The following is a 15,911-nucleotide window of genomic DNA, read 5'->3' on the forward strand; positions in this document are numbered from 1 at the left end:
TTATAAGTACAAATGAAACCTATGCGACACAGTTTTAAATAAAGTCAAAAGACGCTCCATGTATGCACATATACTCGACATCCAAAGCAAGTATCAAAATAATGAGCGGAAGCATGTATCACATATCGTTCAAAGACCTGAGAAAAACATAGAAAATCTGTCAACGAAAACGTTGGTGAAATCATAGGTTTAAGTAAGTAAGTGAGTAAATAAGTAATTTGAACCACAAGATTTGCAACATCGAAATAATAGTTAACCATTCCAAAATTTGTTTCACGAGCACCCAATTATCAATGCTTAACATTCCTTCCGTAGAACCCCATCACAATAGTGTTAGAACATACACTGTTTCTCGAAAATATATTTCATTCGTAAACGGTAGTGAACCGTCTGAATGAGGGTTTGTCAAACCCATATGGATCCATACAACATAAGTTCTCGCTTACACCCGGCAAGTGTAACTAATGATAATCGAATTGAGGATTTTGTTCTAAACTCGTATGTAGAATGTTTGTTTTCCTGTACTTGTGTTCACTTAGTAAAAGAAACGTTTATGTTTTCTCATCCCAAATGTAAGTTCAAAAGAGTAAAAGTGGGACTATGATCTCACCTCGAGTGCAAGAGTAAAAAGATACTTTAACAAGTAACGTGCAAAGAACAAATGCTAGCCTTGACTTAAACAAATAAGTTGTATCAATAACGGTAAACACGGTTGGTCAAAGTTGTTCAATTTGTCCTATGGCTCGTTACGACTCGATTACTATAGCATGTGAGTCAAATTGTCACGTTTCATGCAAGATACAAGTATAAAAGCATGTTAGAACAATTGCACAAACATTTGGTTAAGTTTGATTAAAAGTCAATCTTGGTCGGGTCAAAGTCAACGAAAAAGTCAACACGTTCGGGTCGGCTCTCGAACTATTTTTCTGAGGTTTTTAATCATATATGAGCATGTTAGAACAAGTTACATGTGAATCGGAGGTGCGTAGCATAGCAAACATTTTTCCTAAAATGGCAATTCAAAACAGTCACTGGCAGTGCATCTGGACGGCGTCCAGATTTGCTGGACAGCGTCCAGCATTGAAGGCCTGGACGGCGTCCAATAATCGGGACGGCGTCCAGATCTGTAGGCAGACCCTGTTTTGCTGCAACAACAAATGCACGAACCAAAACTCAAACAAACTCAAATTGTGAACCGAAAACACCTAGGACATGTATCATACACCGTTGGAAAGGTATTTTGACGAGGAAAACGACTAAACTCATTTCATCAATCAATCTACCACTTACAACAACCAAAACCGCATTTAATGTTCATCATTTATCACATTCAAGTTCATAAATCTCATTTCATGTTTCGGGTAACCAATTTACATGTATGATATGTCGTTTCGAAGGTAGTCAAGCCTACAATCCAACTAAACACTTGTTAACAACATCTCATGTCATTCAAGGCATCAAAAGTTCATTTCAAGTTCATCAAACCCTAACCCAAAGTTCACCAAATCAATAATCATGTTTATGAAGTGTTCTTAATCAACCTACACATCAATTTGAAGCTAATGATGCTAGTAACACATCTAATACATGCACTTTTAACATCTAACAACATATAAACAACCAAATCACTAAATCAAACACACCAAACTTCAAGTTCATGCTAGTTACTTAAAACAACAAAATCGAGCATACAAATCATATATTCATGTTAGACTTGAGCCATATACACTAATTAACACTTTTATAAGTTTAAAACATCAAGAACAAGGAATCTAGTGATTTTAGAAAGTTACCCAAATGAGATGAAATTGGTATCAAGTTGTAGAGGATGAAGAGAGGATTCCAAATATGTAATTTGTTTTGATGTTAGCTTCCAAAATCGAATTTAGATGATGAATTAAGGATTGGAAAGTTGAGAGAAAAAGTGTAAGTATGAAGATGGTGGTGGTGGTGAATGAATGGTGGGGAGGATACCTTGACTAGTTGACCTAGTCAAGAGTTTAGTCTCTTGGCAAGTTTAGTCCCTCAAGTTTGTAGTCGGGTGCGGGATTAACCGAACGAGTTATTTTGAATTATACGAGAGTACGGAAGATGTTATAATTCGATAATGAAAATATTAAGAATGTTAGCTAACGGAGGATACGAATCTAGATACGAAGGATATTATTTAAAATAAAAAGACGGGCGTTAAAATAATTTAACAGAAAAATGTGGGATGTTACATTTTCTCAAGGTTATTCGGGTATACGAGCTAGGTAATCGGGTATACGGGCCGGGTTACCGGGTTTACGAGCCGGGTATATGGACTCGAGTCTTTTGTCGGGTATACGAGACTGGTAATCGGGACGGGTAATCGGTTTGTGATTAAAAACGAAAAAATTAAAAACCATTCCGATATTCGACCCTAGACCCATTTATCCGGCTCGAACCCGACCCAAAAATATCGAGTTTCAGTTTTCCCTATCAGAAATATGAAGACATTGCTTGCAATCAAAGGTGGGCTGTTATCCCAAATTCCCAATATTATTATTATGTCGTTTCATTTAGGTCCATCATTTCTGATACCTTAGCTGGTTTGCCCAATCCAATTAAAAATACGTTCACATATATACCTACAAAGCTTTTTCTAAGATAAAACATGTTTCCTCTGAATTTAAGCCGTTAATTGCCATTATTTTTCAAACAACCGAACACACCTTCTCTAAACGAATGTTCGGAACTTTCACAAATGTACGATCTCGTTCATATTATCATATACACGACGTCCCATAGAGAAGAGCTGCCTAATAAGTCCTGATGATTACCATAGTTTCCGATCTATGGCCTCACAAATGCATTAATGTGTAGAAAGACTTTACCAACTTTATCTATAGATAGTAGTTAGCTAATATAGTCACAAACTATTATCCATTCGTTTAACCAACGACATGTTCTGTTTCAGTCGTATAACATGATCGAACATCACTTTTCAATTCTTTATTTTTCATTTATATTTTATATTATTTATATAGTTTTTAAAAGATAAACTCATTCATACAACACAAATTTTTCTACGCGTATGTACAAATTTTCACACCCAAACTTAAACTCATGACCTCTTAGAGAAGTGATATGCTAATAACCATTCACATTTCACAGTAATTTTTTATTTGTCAATATTATGATTACGTATTTCAGAAATACGTTAACAAAGTGATAAGCAAAAACATAAAGATGTAAGAAACAATGATTTGTACCCAATAGTTCACTTATATATCCCAATCAACCTTAATCAGCATTAATGTACCATACTACCATGCATTACTTTTTGCATAAATATATTACGGTATTTATATTTATATACATTATATAAAACGCGTGCAATAAATCCTACGTGTCATTATCAGATTCAATTATGCCACATGTAATTACCTCATTTAATTATGTCATGTATAACTGTATAACCACCATTTTTTTCTCTAGAATAAACTTATCATATTTTATTTACACTGTATATTTTTCAAGAATAATCTTACCATATATTTCTCTATAATAAATTTACCATATTTTTCTGTAAAATAAACTTACTATATTTTTCTATAGAATAAACTTACCATATTTGTTTTAACAATCTTATTTTAGTTTTAATTTATTATGATAATAATTTTATTATTAATAACACCAAAATATAGCTCAATATCTATTATTCTGTAGTATTTTCAACTCTGGGTAATATATTTCCTTTTGTTTATGTAGCTACCACTACATGGCCATATTATTATCCATGTTAGAAATATGATTATATATATAATTTAATTACCATTTAATTAATACAAAATATAAAAAAATGATAACATGTACTCAGTTGTTAGAAGGAGTATATCTAAAAATTTGCACATCATTTGATTAAATAATTTATATTTATTATTACTGCCTAACTAAATAATTATTTGGTAAATCTTTAAATGATTTCTCTAGCAAAACATTTGCATCAAGATTAGTATTAGTATGTAAATATAACTCAATTGGTATGTTCATTTAACATATCTTCAAATCATGGACTCATAAAACGATTGTTTCATATAATTGATAATTTTTTTAGTTTTTACGTTTCCGTGCAACGCACGGGCTCATAAAATTAGTTATATTATATTATTAAAGATATTTATAGGTGCTTTTTAAGTAAATCCAAATTTTGTATATCACTATCATTTAAATTCGTATAACAATTTTTTTTTGACAAAAATAACTAGAACTTTATTAAAAACAAGAAAAACTCCAGCGAAGAACACAAAACAACCCGTAACAAGGGCAACCCCAAACAAGACAAAAACTAATCAAAAAGCCAAATACAAGAAAAAGTAGAGGGCGAAAATTTCACACCTAACAGTAGGAATCCTAACAATCTAGCCTACAAGGAACAACCGACACAACTCAACTCTAAAATACAAGCTACCAAATAACACAAATCGCAACCAACACACATGGAACTCACATCCCATCTACATTAAACTTGGCTAACTGGCACGATGAACCTTCTTAACTTTGTTTCTACCTTTCCTCGTATTCTGGACGGGAGTGGGACGAAGAATCTTTCCTTCAACCCTCAAATGTTCGGATCCTTTCATAGCATACTCATAAATAGAGGCAAAATTATTCGAGGAAGGACCAACCCTTTCCAATCCAATAGGGTACCATCATCATCACTACTCGAAGACACATCATTAGAAGGTTTATGAACCACACCTCTATATCTACTTTCTTGTCTTTCAAATTAAACGACACCTTTTCCCGAATTTTATAAGAACATTCTTTGTCGGCCCGAGATCCACTTTACCTACATTCGTCTTCGATAACTCCAACGCTTTGCCTTTAACTAAGTTGTCCCACTCGACCCGACATAAATTTTCACAATCCTTCCCGGCACACATGAAGTTTTCACGATCATCCAAAACCGCATCCTTGTCGAAATGTGAAGGTGCGTTTAGATTAAGATCAAGAATAATCGGCCTCTCAAACGAAGTCAAAACGGGAGTCTCATAATCAACTCCACCAACATTTGATTCCATATAACTTGTAATCAAATTACCCTCTGCATCAGGATGGACAAGAACTTCACCATCCTCAATTGCTACACTTTGGGAGCTTGCCTTTCAAAAAAAAAAAAAAAATTGGATCCATAATAGCCTCAAAAAATATTGGATCCACCTCGACTAACCGCTGCATCCTCCTCTCCTACTTTATCCTCCGAACCATTCCCCACCATCACCACCTCTGTGCCAATCTCCGCGCCATCCACATTTAAACCCCTAGCAGAAACCGATCGTTCCTCAACCGATCGTTCCCTGGCAGTAATTTGATGATGTAACTATTATATGATATATTATGTTATATGGTCTAAGTCCGATTGTTGAATTTAAGTTCGTTAGGGTTTAGTCAGGTTTTATTGTATCATATATAATCAATATAGTTGATTATGCGAATTTAAAAGGGTAAAATTTACACCAAAATAAAAATTGAAAATATATTTGTAAATTGAATCAAAATCAAATCAAACTTCTTTGTTTTGATTTTTTTTTTAGAATCTTTAATTTTCAGATTAAACCTTATAAATCGAATATTGATTTTTACAAAACTGGAAGTAACCTACCAAATTTTAATCCCAATTTAAAAAATCGCTAGGAACATTTGGTTACTTTACCCGCCATTTCTTTCCTATTTTTCTTCATACATACTTCCAACACACACTTTCAGTCTCTTTTGTCACGACATATATAGTTCACCCTTATTAGTTAGGTACTTTCATCCCTAATAAACACTATAAATGTCTTTGATGTTCAAGCATTGATCATTCATCCCCATCTTCATTTACATACAAATAAATTTCTCAATCGCATATGTATCAATTATTTTGAATAACAAAATTTATGGAGAATCAGGGAACATCATTCCTAGCATCTTCAACAAACGATTCTCTATTCGAACTTAACGTAAAACACACCCCATCAAATACAACTACTGATTACAACAACGTATGGAAAGATATCAGTTACGATATCCCGAAAAAGAGTGGCCAGCTCACTCCTAATAAGGAGTTCAGGATTTCACTCAATGATGACCCGCCACCTGTCATTCGAAGCTCCAACGCTAGCGGCCGAATTGGTCGTGGAGGAGATGAAGTAGTCGTTTGTTCGTCAAACGGAGCGTTTGACGGAAACTCGACTTTAATGAGGACGAAAACAAAGTCGAGGTTAATGGATCAATCAGATATTGATCAGAGATCATCAAACCAGAAAAAATCTAAGTCTGGTAATCAAGGGAAAGGTGCTCATGATGAAGAAGATGAGTTTTCTATTAATGATGATTATTTGCCAGATGAGTATAAGATATTGAGGTATAATAAGTGGACTTTAGTTCAATTAACTTGTTTGATATTAATTGTTATTGCTTTGGCTTGTACACTTGCAATCCCAAATTTGGGAAACAAAAAGTATTATGATCTTGAGTTGTTGAAATGGGAGATTATGATACTAGTGGTGATTTCAGGGCGATTAGTATCCGGATGGGTGGTTCGGGTTATCGTTTTCTTCATCGAACGAAGCTTCTTACTACGGAAACAAGTTTTGTATTTTGTTTACGGGTTGAAAAACGCAGTTCAAAATTGCATTTGGTTGGGTTTGGTTTTGGTTGCCTGGTTATGTATATTCAACAAAAAAGTCGAACGAACGACGTACGGGAAGAAGGTTTTGCCTTATGTTACCAAGATTTGGATATGTCTTTTGGTTGGAACTATTATTTGGTTATTTAAAACTATACTTATTAAAGTGCTTGCTTCTAATTTCCATGTGAACAAGTTTTTCGATCAGATTCAAGACTCGTTGTTTAACCAATACGTGATTGAAACACTCTCGGGCCCACCTATGATTGAGATTCAGCATGAACAAGAAGAGGAAGATCGGATGATGGAAGAGGTTGAGAAGCTTCAAAGTGCGGGTGCAAATTTGCCAATGCAACTTAAGGTGAATATGTTTACGGGTTCTAAAGGTATTGGGACCCCGAGAACTAGTAATGCTAAAAATTCGGGTGGTAGTTGTAAGAAAAACGATGAGGGGATCACGATTAATCATTTACATAGGTTGAATCAGAAGAATATTTCGGCTTTTAATATGAATAGAATGATGAATGTAATAAACACGACAATGTTAAGTACTTCTGATGATCGATTTCAAGATGTAACGAGTGATGATGATGACGGTTTGAAGCAAATCACGAGTGAAAACGAGGCTAAAGTTGCTGCCAAGAAGATATTCTTCAATGTGGCTAAGCCAGGATTCAAGTAAGTTTTCATTTTCAAGTTTTGCAAGATATGTGGGTTGGCCCAATGGGGGAGCAACCCAATCGACCGCTTAGGGCACATGTTTTTAGTGGGCCAATTTCTTTTTTATACACCGACATAATCAAAAATTTGAGAAACATGAGAACTAGGAAAACATAACTGAATCATGATCAGAGGCGAAACACAAAAGGCCTAAAAACATCAATCAAAAACCCCAGAAAATAAATAAATCAAAGGCCACTAGTAGTTAGCAAGGCCCAAAGAGCGTTTTTTAAATCGCTTATATTATTCGTTAGGACCTAACTGCCTTTTTTCACATCGTCCTCGTTCTAGGTACTTAAATTCTTGGACCGGCCTACACGTGGTTAACATGTCATATTTTAGTATCGGTCAATATAGAGTAGGTGTTGTACTTAAGGTTTGGGTGACCCGCAAACACTTTTTCATCCATCTAAAAGAAAGTTAATTACATAACACTAATCAGGATTACAAACACTGTATTTACATTATTAATTTTTATTTGTTTCTTTGTTTGACAGACACATTTATGTTGACGATTTGATGCGATTTTTGCCTGCTAATGAAGCATTGAAAACTTTTCGACTCTTTGATGTAAGTGAGACCAAAGGAATCAGCAAAGGATCTCTCAAAAATTGGGTGGTACGTGCCTTCGATCATCGTGCAGTTTCTGTTCTAGTTAACGAATTAAAAGATGTTAAGAAAAAACGAATTAAAAGATGTACAAGATAAAATAATACAGCATAATAATTGATGTGAAAATTATGTTATGGCAGGTTAAGGTGTTCACCGAGCGTAAGGCTCTTGCGTTATCACTCAACGACACAAGAACCGCAGTGCACAAGCTTCATCGAATGATTAATGTCATAGTGGGAGTCATTATAATCATAATATGGCTACTTATACTTAGAGTTGCAACCACCCATTTTTTCATATTCCTAAGTTCGCAACTAGTTTTGGTCGCGTTTGTGTTTGGTAACACATGTAAGACGATGTTCGAGTCCATTATATTCTTATTCGTAGTTCACCCGTTTGATGTTGGTGATCGTTGCGAGATCGATGGTGTTCAGGTTAGACTCTAAAATATCTCCCAAAACAGCATACATTTGTTTCCTGTTTCTCGGGATGTAGTTTTTGATGTTTTTTTTCTTTCTTTTTTTATGCAGATGATTGTGGAGGAGATGAATATATTAACAACCACCTTTTTAAGGTACGATAATCAGAAAATCGCGTATCCAAACAGTGTGTTGACTACTTTGCCCATTGCTAATTTCCATCGTAGTCCTGATATGGGTGATGCCATTGATTTCTGCATCCATATATCAACTTCAACCGAAAAAATCGCTAAAATGAAGGAAAGGATTATAAGGTAAGTAATGTTTTTCATGAACTTGTTTATGTTTTGCACTTATATAACTTGAATTAATGATATACAATTTGATGTCCTAATAAACAGATTAGACATCCTATTAGTTGATTTTTCGCAACAAATGATCAATTTTTTGATGATCTTGTTCATACAAGCTAAGTAAGATTACCCAGTGCAACATATCTACCTTTGTTTTCATGAAAATACCATTTTTGTTAATTTTTACAATTGATTTATTCAATATTTTGAATCTAACACTGAAGTATCTTCATGTATCAAACACTGTTTACCATTGTCTATGTAAAATAACTATTATTATTAGTATTTTAACCATACCAAGATAGTCTAGTAGTTTCAGAACTTTTAGCCTAACATTTGTTAGGTCCGCTTTAACCCAACAACATGTCTTGCATATATTTTTGTAGTTAAAAAAAACATGTCTTCACGTGAGTACTTTAGTGTTCTAAAACCGATTATTGTTAGAGGGATGCATACATTAGTTTCTTTCAATTATCGATGACTTTGATTTGCAACCAAAGATTTTTTAATTTCTAGAGAACTTCAAATCTCATTAGTAGTATATCTTGGGGTAGTCAGTAAAACGGTTGGAAACAGTCACACAGGATAATTCGGACATTCCTGTGTAAACATGAAAAACCTTATGCTTTTACCTATTATTCATTAAAATTATATGGATCATGTAACTTTGGACTGATGTGGTTGCAGTTATGTCGACAACAAGAGCGAGCACTGGCATCCTGGGCCAATGGTCCTGTTGAGAGATGTTGAAGACTTGAACCGCCTCAAAATATCAGTATGGCTTTCGCATCGAATGAATTTTCAGAATATGGGTGAAAGATGGAAAAGAAGAGCTCTTCTAGTTGAGGAAATGATCAAGACTTTCAAAGATCTTGATATTGAGTATCGTATGCTCCCAATGGATATTAACGTTCGCAATTTACCTGAATTGGCTTCTAATCGTTTTCCATCGAATTGGACAACATGTGCAAATTGATTTGATCTACTTATTAAACAAGGAGGCATGTTGTGATGCAAGAATTATACTTCTACATACTTATAATTGTTTTAAAATTGTGAATAAGAACAGATTGTTCTGTTTGAGTCATGATACACCAATTTTAAAAATTAAATGTTTATTGGATGCAGATGTATTTGCTTATTGTTATAAAAGTTAAATTGGATGTTAATTTTATTATTATTATAGATATTGTATAGTAGATTTTTTGAGTATAAATATGTGTGTTATGAGTTTATAAAACACACACTAAATATATTCTCTCATATTCTCTCATATTCTCTCTATATACTTATTAGTAGTCTACAGTCAAGAACTAGGCCACTAAAGGTAGTTATAAGCCTACTGAATTATAACACGTTATCAGCACGAAGTGCTCCGTATAATCAAGGTTTATCTAAGCAAGCACACGTCACTAATCAAGGTAAGAAATTATCTAACTTTTATTAACTTCACTAACATTTATATTTATGTTATTTAAGTTATATATGGTCGGTTATACCGCCTGAATTATATTTCTGTAATCTAACTTTTATTAACTTCACTAACATTTATATTTATGTTATTTAAGTTATATATGGTCGGTTATACCGCCTGAATTATATTTCTGTAATCTAACTTTCATTAACTTCACTAACATTTATATTTATGTTATTTAAGTTATATATGGTCGGTTATACCGCCTGAATTATATTTTCTGTAATCTGACTCTTATTAACTTCACTAACATTTATATTTATGTTAATAAGACCTCATGATTGTACGCAACACGTCATTTGACAACACGGTACTTTATGTACGCAACACGCCATTTGACAACACAGTACCATGGGTCGAGATTAATTCCGATCAATACGAATACGATGGGGTCTTTATATGTTATCTAACATTTATGATTACTTATGCAATTAATCATTATTTATTTCATGCATACTAATGTTTATTCTTAAAAGTAAATCTTAAAAGTTAAAATAAGAAAAAATAGTTTGTATTTTTATTAAAAGTAAATCTTAAAAGTTAAAATAAGAAAAAGTAGTTTGTATTTTTATTAAAAGTAAATCTTAAAAGTTAAAATAAGAAAAAGTAGTTTGTATTTTTATTAAAAGTAAATCTTAAAAGTTAAAATAAGAAAAGTAGTTTGTATTTTTATTAAAAGTAAATCTTAAAAGTTAAAATAAGAAAAAGTAGTTTGTATTTTTATTAAAAGTAAATCTTAAAAGTTAAAATAAGAAAAAGTAGTTTGTATTTTTATTAAAAGTAAATCTTAAAAGTTAAAATAAGAAAAAAAATCTTGTCCTTTATATTACTCATACGCGTTTTGATATAGTGACTTTATTCGTTAACGTCAACTAACGACGTTACAACGGTCATATATACATAACGGTTGTTAACGTCAACTGACGACGTTACAACAACTATATTTTTCAAATATAAAATAAACATCTCCGTTTTCACATTTTCACAAATCAATCTTCATTTTTCAGATTACTACTCTCAAAAAGTTTTTGTAAAAATGATTCACACAAGGATGATTTTTCCTATTGTATTGGTCATATTAACTATCATCATTGTTGCTAATATACCACCGGGTGAACCTATATTCTATCCTGCCCTTGTGGTTTTATTATTTGTAATCATACCATTATTCTGTTGTTTGCTGCTTATGAATTTAAAATGATTCTAATTTCATTTTATTATTTGTCTATGAATAGAAGTTGATTATGATTATGATTTATGTTATTCATCTTTATGATAATAGAAAATGTCGAATTTGAAAAGGCTTAAATTTGCTCATTTAGAACAAGTGGGAACAACTACTTAACATGGGTTATGAATGTAGAAAAACATCTCGAATCAAACTGTATTTTAGAAACCCTGAATGAAAATAACAATTATTCCGAACAAGAGAAAGCAATAGTAAGTATTTTTCTTAGCAAACATATTGACGAGTCCTTAGAATCTACATATTATATGATCGAAAATCCAAGTGTATTATGAAAAATACTCAAAGATAGATACGATATTAATTATCAAAAAATAAAATAAAAAAATTAAAATATTAAAAAATAAAATAAAAAATAAAAAATAATAACAGTGATCCATGAAAGAATAAAATTAAAGATATTAGTAGACGCTCTTATAAGAATTCCGGAGATTCTTATTAATGATCTGGTAACGTGGATCATCAGTCTAGTATTTCTTGAATACATGAACATCTTGTTTAGCTCTACAAATAAGTCCCAAAAGAAAAGAAAACGAGAGTGAATCTGTTGACAAATCTTGATTAAATTAACCCTGAGCTACCTTGAGACTTGAATGGTTTGAATTTTCTAAGATGCCTAGTTTTTTTATGTATCACTCATAAATAAATGGTTTTAGACCATAACGCATATGTTTTATTAAGTGTTATCTTTTATGTACTTCAGATTATAACTTGTTTGCAGGTAATATAATTTGATTATCTTGCTGAAATATAACTCATTATTTGCATATCTTATTTGAAGTTTTAGTATGAATCCTGCAGAAATACAACATCAATTAAATGGTAAAGACCTTTGTATTGCAGATAGTAGTAACATACACACTATGATCAAATTAAAGAAATATTTCATTGATTTAAATCAAATGAAGGAATTATAAATACTATATCAGCTCTTGCAAACTTGATATAAGAAACGAAAAAGGCAAAATTTCATATTACCAAATGGTACGAATTTTTTGGTAAACAATGTCTTGTTTTCTCCCAAATCAAAGAGAAATTTGTTAAGTTTCTCTGATATATATCATAATGGATATGATTATCAGTCAATGATAATCGAAAATGAGAAATATCTATGTAGCACCGAAAAGCGCATAGGATTAAAAGCGCATATGATAAAAAGCGCATATGATGAAAAGCGCAGCGCATATGATTAAAAGCGCATATGATAAAAAGCGCATATGATGAAAAGCGCATCGCATATAATTAAAAGCGCATATAATGAAAAGTGCATATGACGAAAAGCGCAGCACATATAATTAAAAGCGCATATAATGAAAAGTGCATATGACGAAAAGCGCATATGGTGATTAATGAAAATCACATATGGTGATTAATGAAAAGCACATATAGTGATTAATGAAAAGCACATATAGTGATTAACGAAAAACACATATGGTGATTAATGAAAATCACATATGGCGATTAATGAAAAGCACATTGAGAAATAATCACCAATGTTTCTTGAAAGAATTCAAGGGTATATATATAGACCAATTCATCCATCCTGTGGACCATTTTTCTAATAGACGCATCTAACGCATGGTCTCATGTTTGTGTGTTATCAAGCCATAATATGGCATTTGCAAAGTTTCTTGCACAAATTATTAAATTAAGAACACATTATTCTGATTACACCATTAAAAGGATGAGACTTGATAATGCTGGTGAGTTAACATCTCAAGCTTTTAATGATTATTATATGTCTACAAGGATTGTTGTTGAATATCCAGTTGCTCATGTGCATACACAAAATTGGTTTAACTGAATCAATAGATAAATGCTTACAGCTAATAACTAGACAATTAGAACTGAGTACAAAACTCTCAATATTTATATGGGGACATGTAAATTTACATGATGTGACATTAATTCGCATTAAATCAAGTGCAAGTTATAAATATTCTCCATTACCAACTTAATTTTGGTGGAGACCAAATATTTTCCATCTTAGAACATTTGGTTGTGCAGTGTATTTTTAATTGAACAACCACAACAAATGGTTCCTCAAAGAAGGATTGAAATATATGTTAGATATGAAACATCTTCAATCATAAGATATATTGAACCCATGATGGGTGATGTTTTTACAGCAAGTTTTGTCGATTGTCACTTTAATGAAACATTGTTCCCTATATTAGGGGGAGAAATGAAATATAAATAAAATGATGTTTCATGGTGTGAACATCAATTAAGGAATATTGATCATCGCACAAAAGAATGCGAAAAGAAAGTTCAAATATAATGCATATGCAAGAACTTGCAAATTAATTACTTTATGCATTTAAAGATACAAAAAATAAGTGACTAAATCATATATACCAGCAGTAAATGCTTCAGCTAGAATTGAAATTACAAAAGCTGGCAATAATGTCACTCATGAGTCTTTGCTACGGCAGAAACGTGGGAGACCAATTGGTTCTAAAGATAAAAATCCTCGAAAAAGAAAATCAGCTGATAATGAGGTAAAAGAAAGTGTTCAACAAGAACCACAAATCAATACTCCTTCTGCAGAGGATATTGATAAATGTAAATACATAAATTGCAATAAATTATGCAATATTATGAAACTGAAATGAAATGAAAAATCTTGATGAGATATTTTCATATAATGTTACAATGACATCATGAATAAAGATGATGATCTGGAACCAAAATCTATCCTTGAATATCAAAATAGACATGATTGAGCTCAACAGAAAGGAGCAATACGAGCTGAATTAGAATCACTCAATAAAAGAAAAGTTTTCGGATCAATCGTTATCACTTTTAAAGATGTGAAACGTATGGGATATAAATGAATTTTTATCCGAAAAAGAAATGTGCAAATGAAGATACAAGGCAAAACTAGACTTGTAACTCAAGGTTTTCCACAAAGACCAGAAATGAATTATGAGGAAAACTTATCCTTATGTAATGGATACAATTACTTATTAGATACTTAATCAACCTGGTAGTTACTTAAATGCATCTCATAGATGTTGTTACTACTTATCTATATGGATCACTTGATAGTGATATATATGAATATACCTGAAGGGTTTAAGGTATCAGAAACATCTAACGCAAAACCTAAAGAAATGTATTCCATTGAATCACAAAGATTTTTATATGGGTTGATACAATAGTATAACTGATTAAGTGATTACTTGATAAGAAAAGTGTATACATATAAACTTATTTGCACATGTGTTTTAATTATGAAAACAATGACCAGATATATATCGTAGTTATTTATGTCAATGGTCTTAATATCATAGGTACAAAAAAAAGAGATCCATGAAGCCATTCAACTTCTAAAGAAAGAATTTGAAATGAAAGATCTCGGAAAAACCAAGTATTGCCTTGGTTTACAAATTGAACATATGCCTAATGGTTTACTTGTACATCAAACAACATATACTGAAAAGATTTTAAAACTTTTTAATATGGACAAGGCAAAACCATTAAGTACTCCTATGGTTGTTAGATCACTTAATGTTGACACTGATCCATTTCTTCCCTGTGAAGATCATGAAGATATCCTAGGACCAGAAGTACCATATCTTAGTGCAATTGGAGCTCTTATGTATCTTACAAATTGTACAAGATCTGACATTTCTTTTGCAGTTAATTTGTTGGCAAGGTTCAGTTCAGCTCCTACCAAAAGACACTGAAATGAGATCAAACACATATTTCGATACCTTCGAGGAACTACTGATTTAGGATTATTTTATTCCAACGAATCGAAACAAGATTTGGTTGGTTATGCAGATGCAGGTTATTTATCTGATCCACATAAAGCTAAGTCTCAAAATGGATATGTATTCCTAAATGGAGGTACCGCAATATCATGGCGTTCTCAAAAACAAACACTTGTTGCAACATCATCAAATCATGCCGAAGTGATTGCATTACATGAAGCTACTCGGGAATGTTTTTGGTTGAGATCAATGACACAACTCATTACTGATTCTTGTGGACTAGAACGCGATAAAAGTCCAACAACTATCTATGAAGATAATGTAGCTTGCATAACACAGATGAAAGAAGGGTATATCAAAAGTGACCGAACAAAACACATACCTCCTAGATTCTTCTCATACACTCAAAATCTCATTAAGGACAACCAGATTGAAATGAGATATGTTCAGTCAAGTAAAAACTCTGCTGACCTTTTCACCAAAGCACTTCCAACTGCTATTTTCAGAACACACATTCATAATATTGGCATGAGACATGTTCAGAAGATGTAACAATTCAGGCGTTGCCTACTTGAGGGGGAGTCAACTCTATGCTGCACTCTTTTTCCCTTAGCTAAAGTTTTATCCCAATGAGTTTTCTTTAGCAAGGTTTTTAACGAGGCAGTACTAGTTATTCTCTAATAAAATTGTCATCCAAGGGGGAGTGTTATAAAAGTTAAATTGGATGTTAA

General features: G+C 32.4%; 1 protein-coding gene across 1 annotated transcript; it reads left to right on the top strand.

Annotated features, from left to right (window-relative positions):
• The first annotated feature begins 5,906 nt into the window (after window positions 1-5,906).
• Window positions 5,907-9,717, top strand: LOC139890160 (mechanosensitive ion channel protein 6-like). The gene is made up of 5 exons (XM_071873056.1): window positions 5,907-7,315; window positions 7,855-7,975; window positions 8,110-8,403; window positions 8,500-8,702; window positions 9,429-9,717. The coding sequence occupies exons 1-5, from the start codon at window positions 5,907-5,909 to the stop codon at window positions 9,715-9,717; spliced, it is 2,316 nt and encodes a 771-aa protein (XP_071729157.1).
• The last annotated feature ends 6,194 nt before the right edge of the window (window positions 9,718-15,911 follow it).

Source organism: Rutidosis leptorrhynchoides, chromosome 2 (genome assembly GCF_046630445.1).
Source record: "Rutidosis leptorrhynchoides isolate AG116_Rl617_1_P2 chromosome 2, CSIRO_AGI_Rlap_v1, whole genome shotgun sequence".
In the NCBI taxonomy this organism is placed as follows: domain Eukaryota; kingdom Viridiplantae; phylum Streptophyta; class Magnoliopsida; order Asterales; family Asteraceae; genus Rutidosis; species Rutidosis leptorrhynchoides.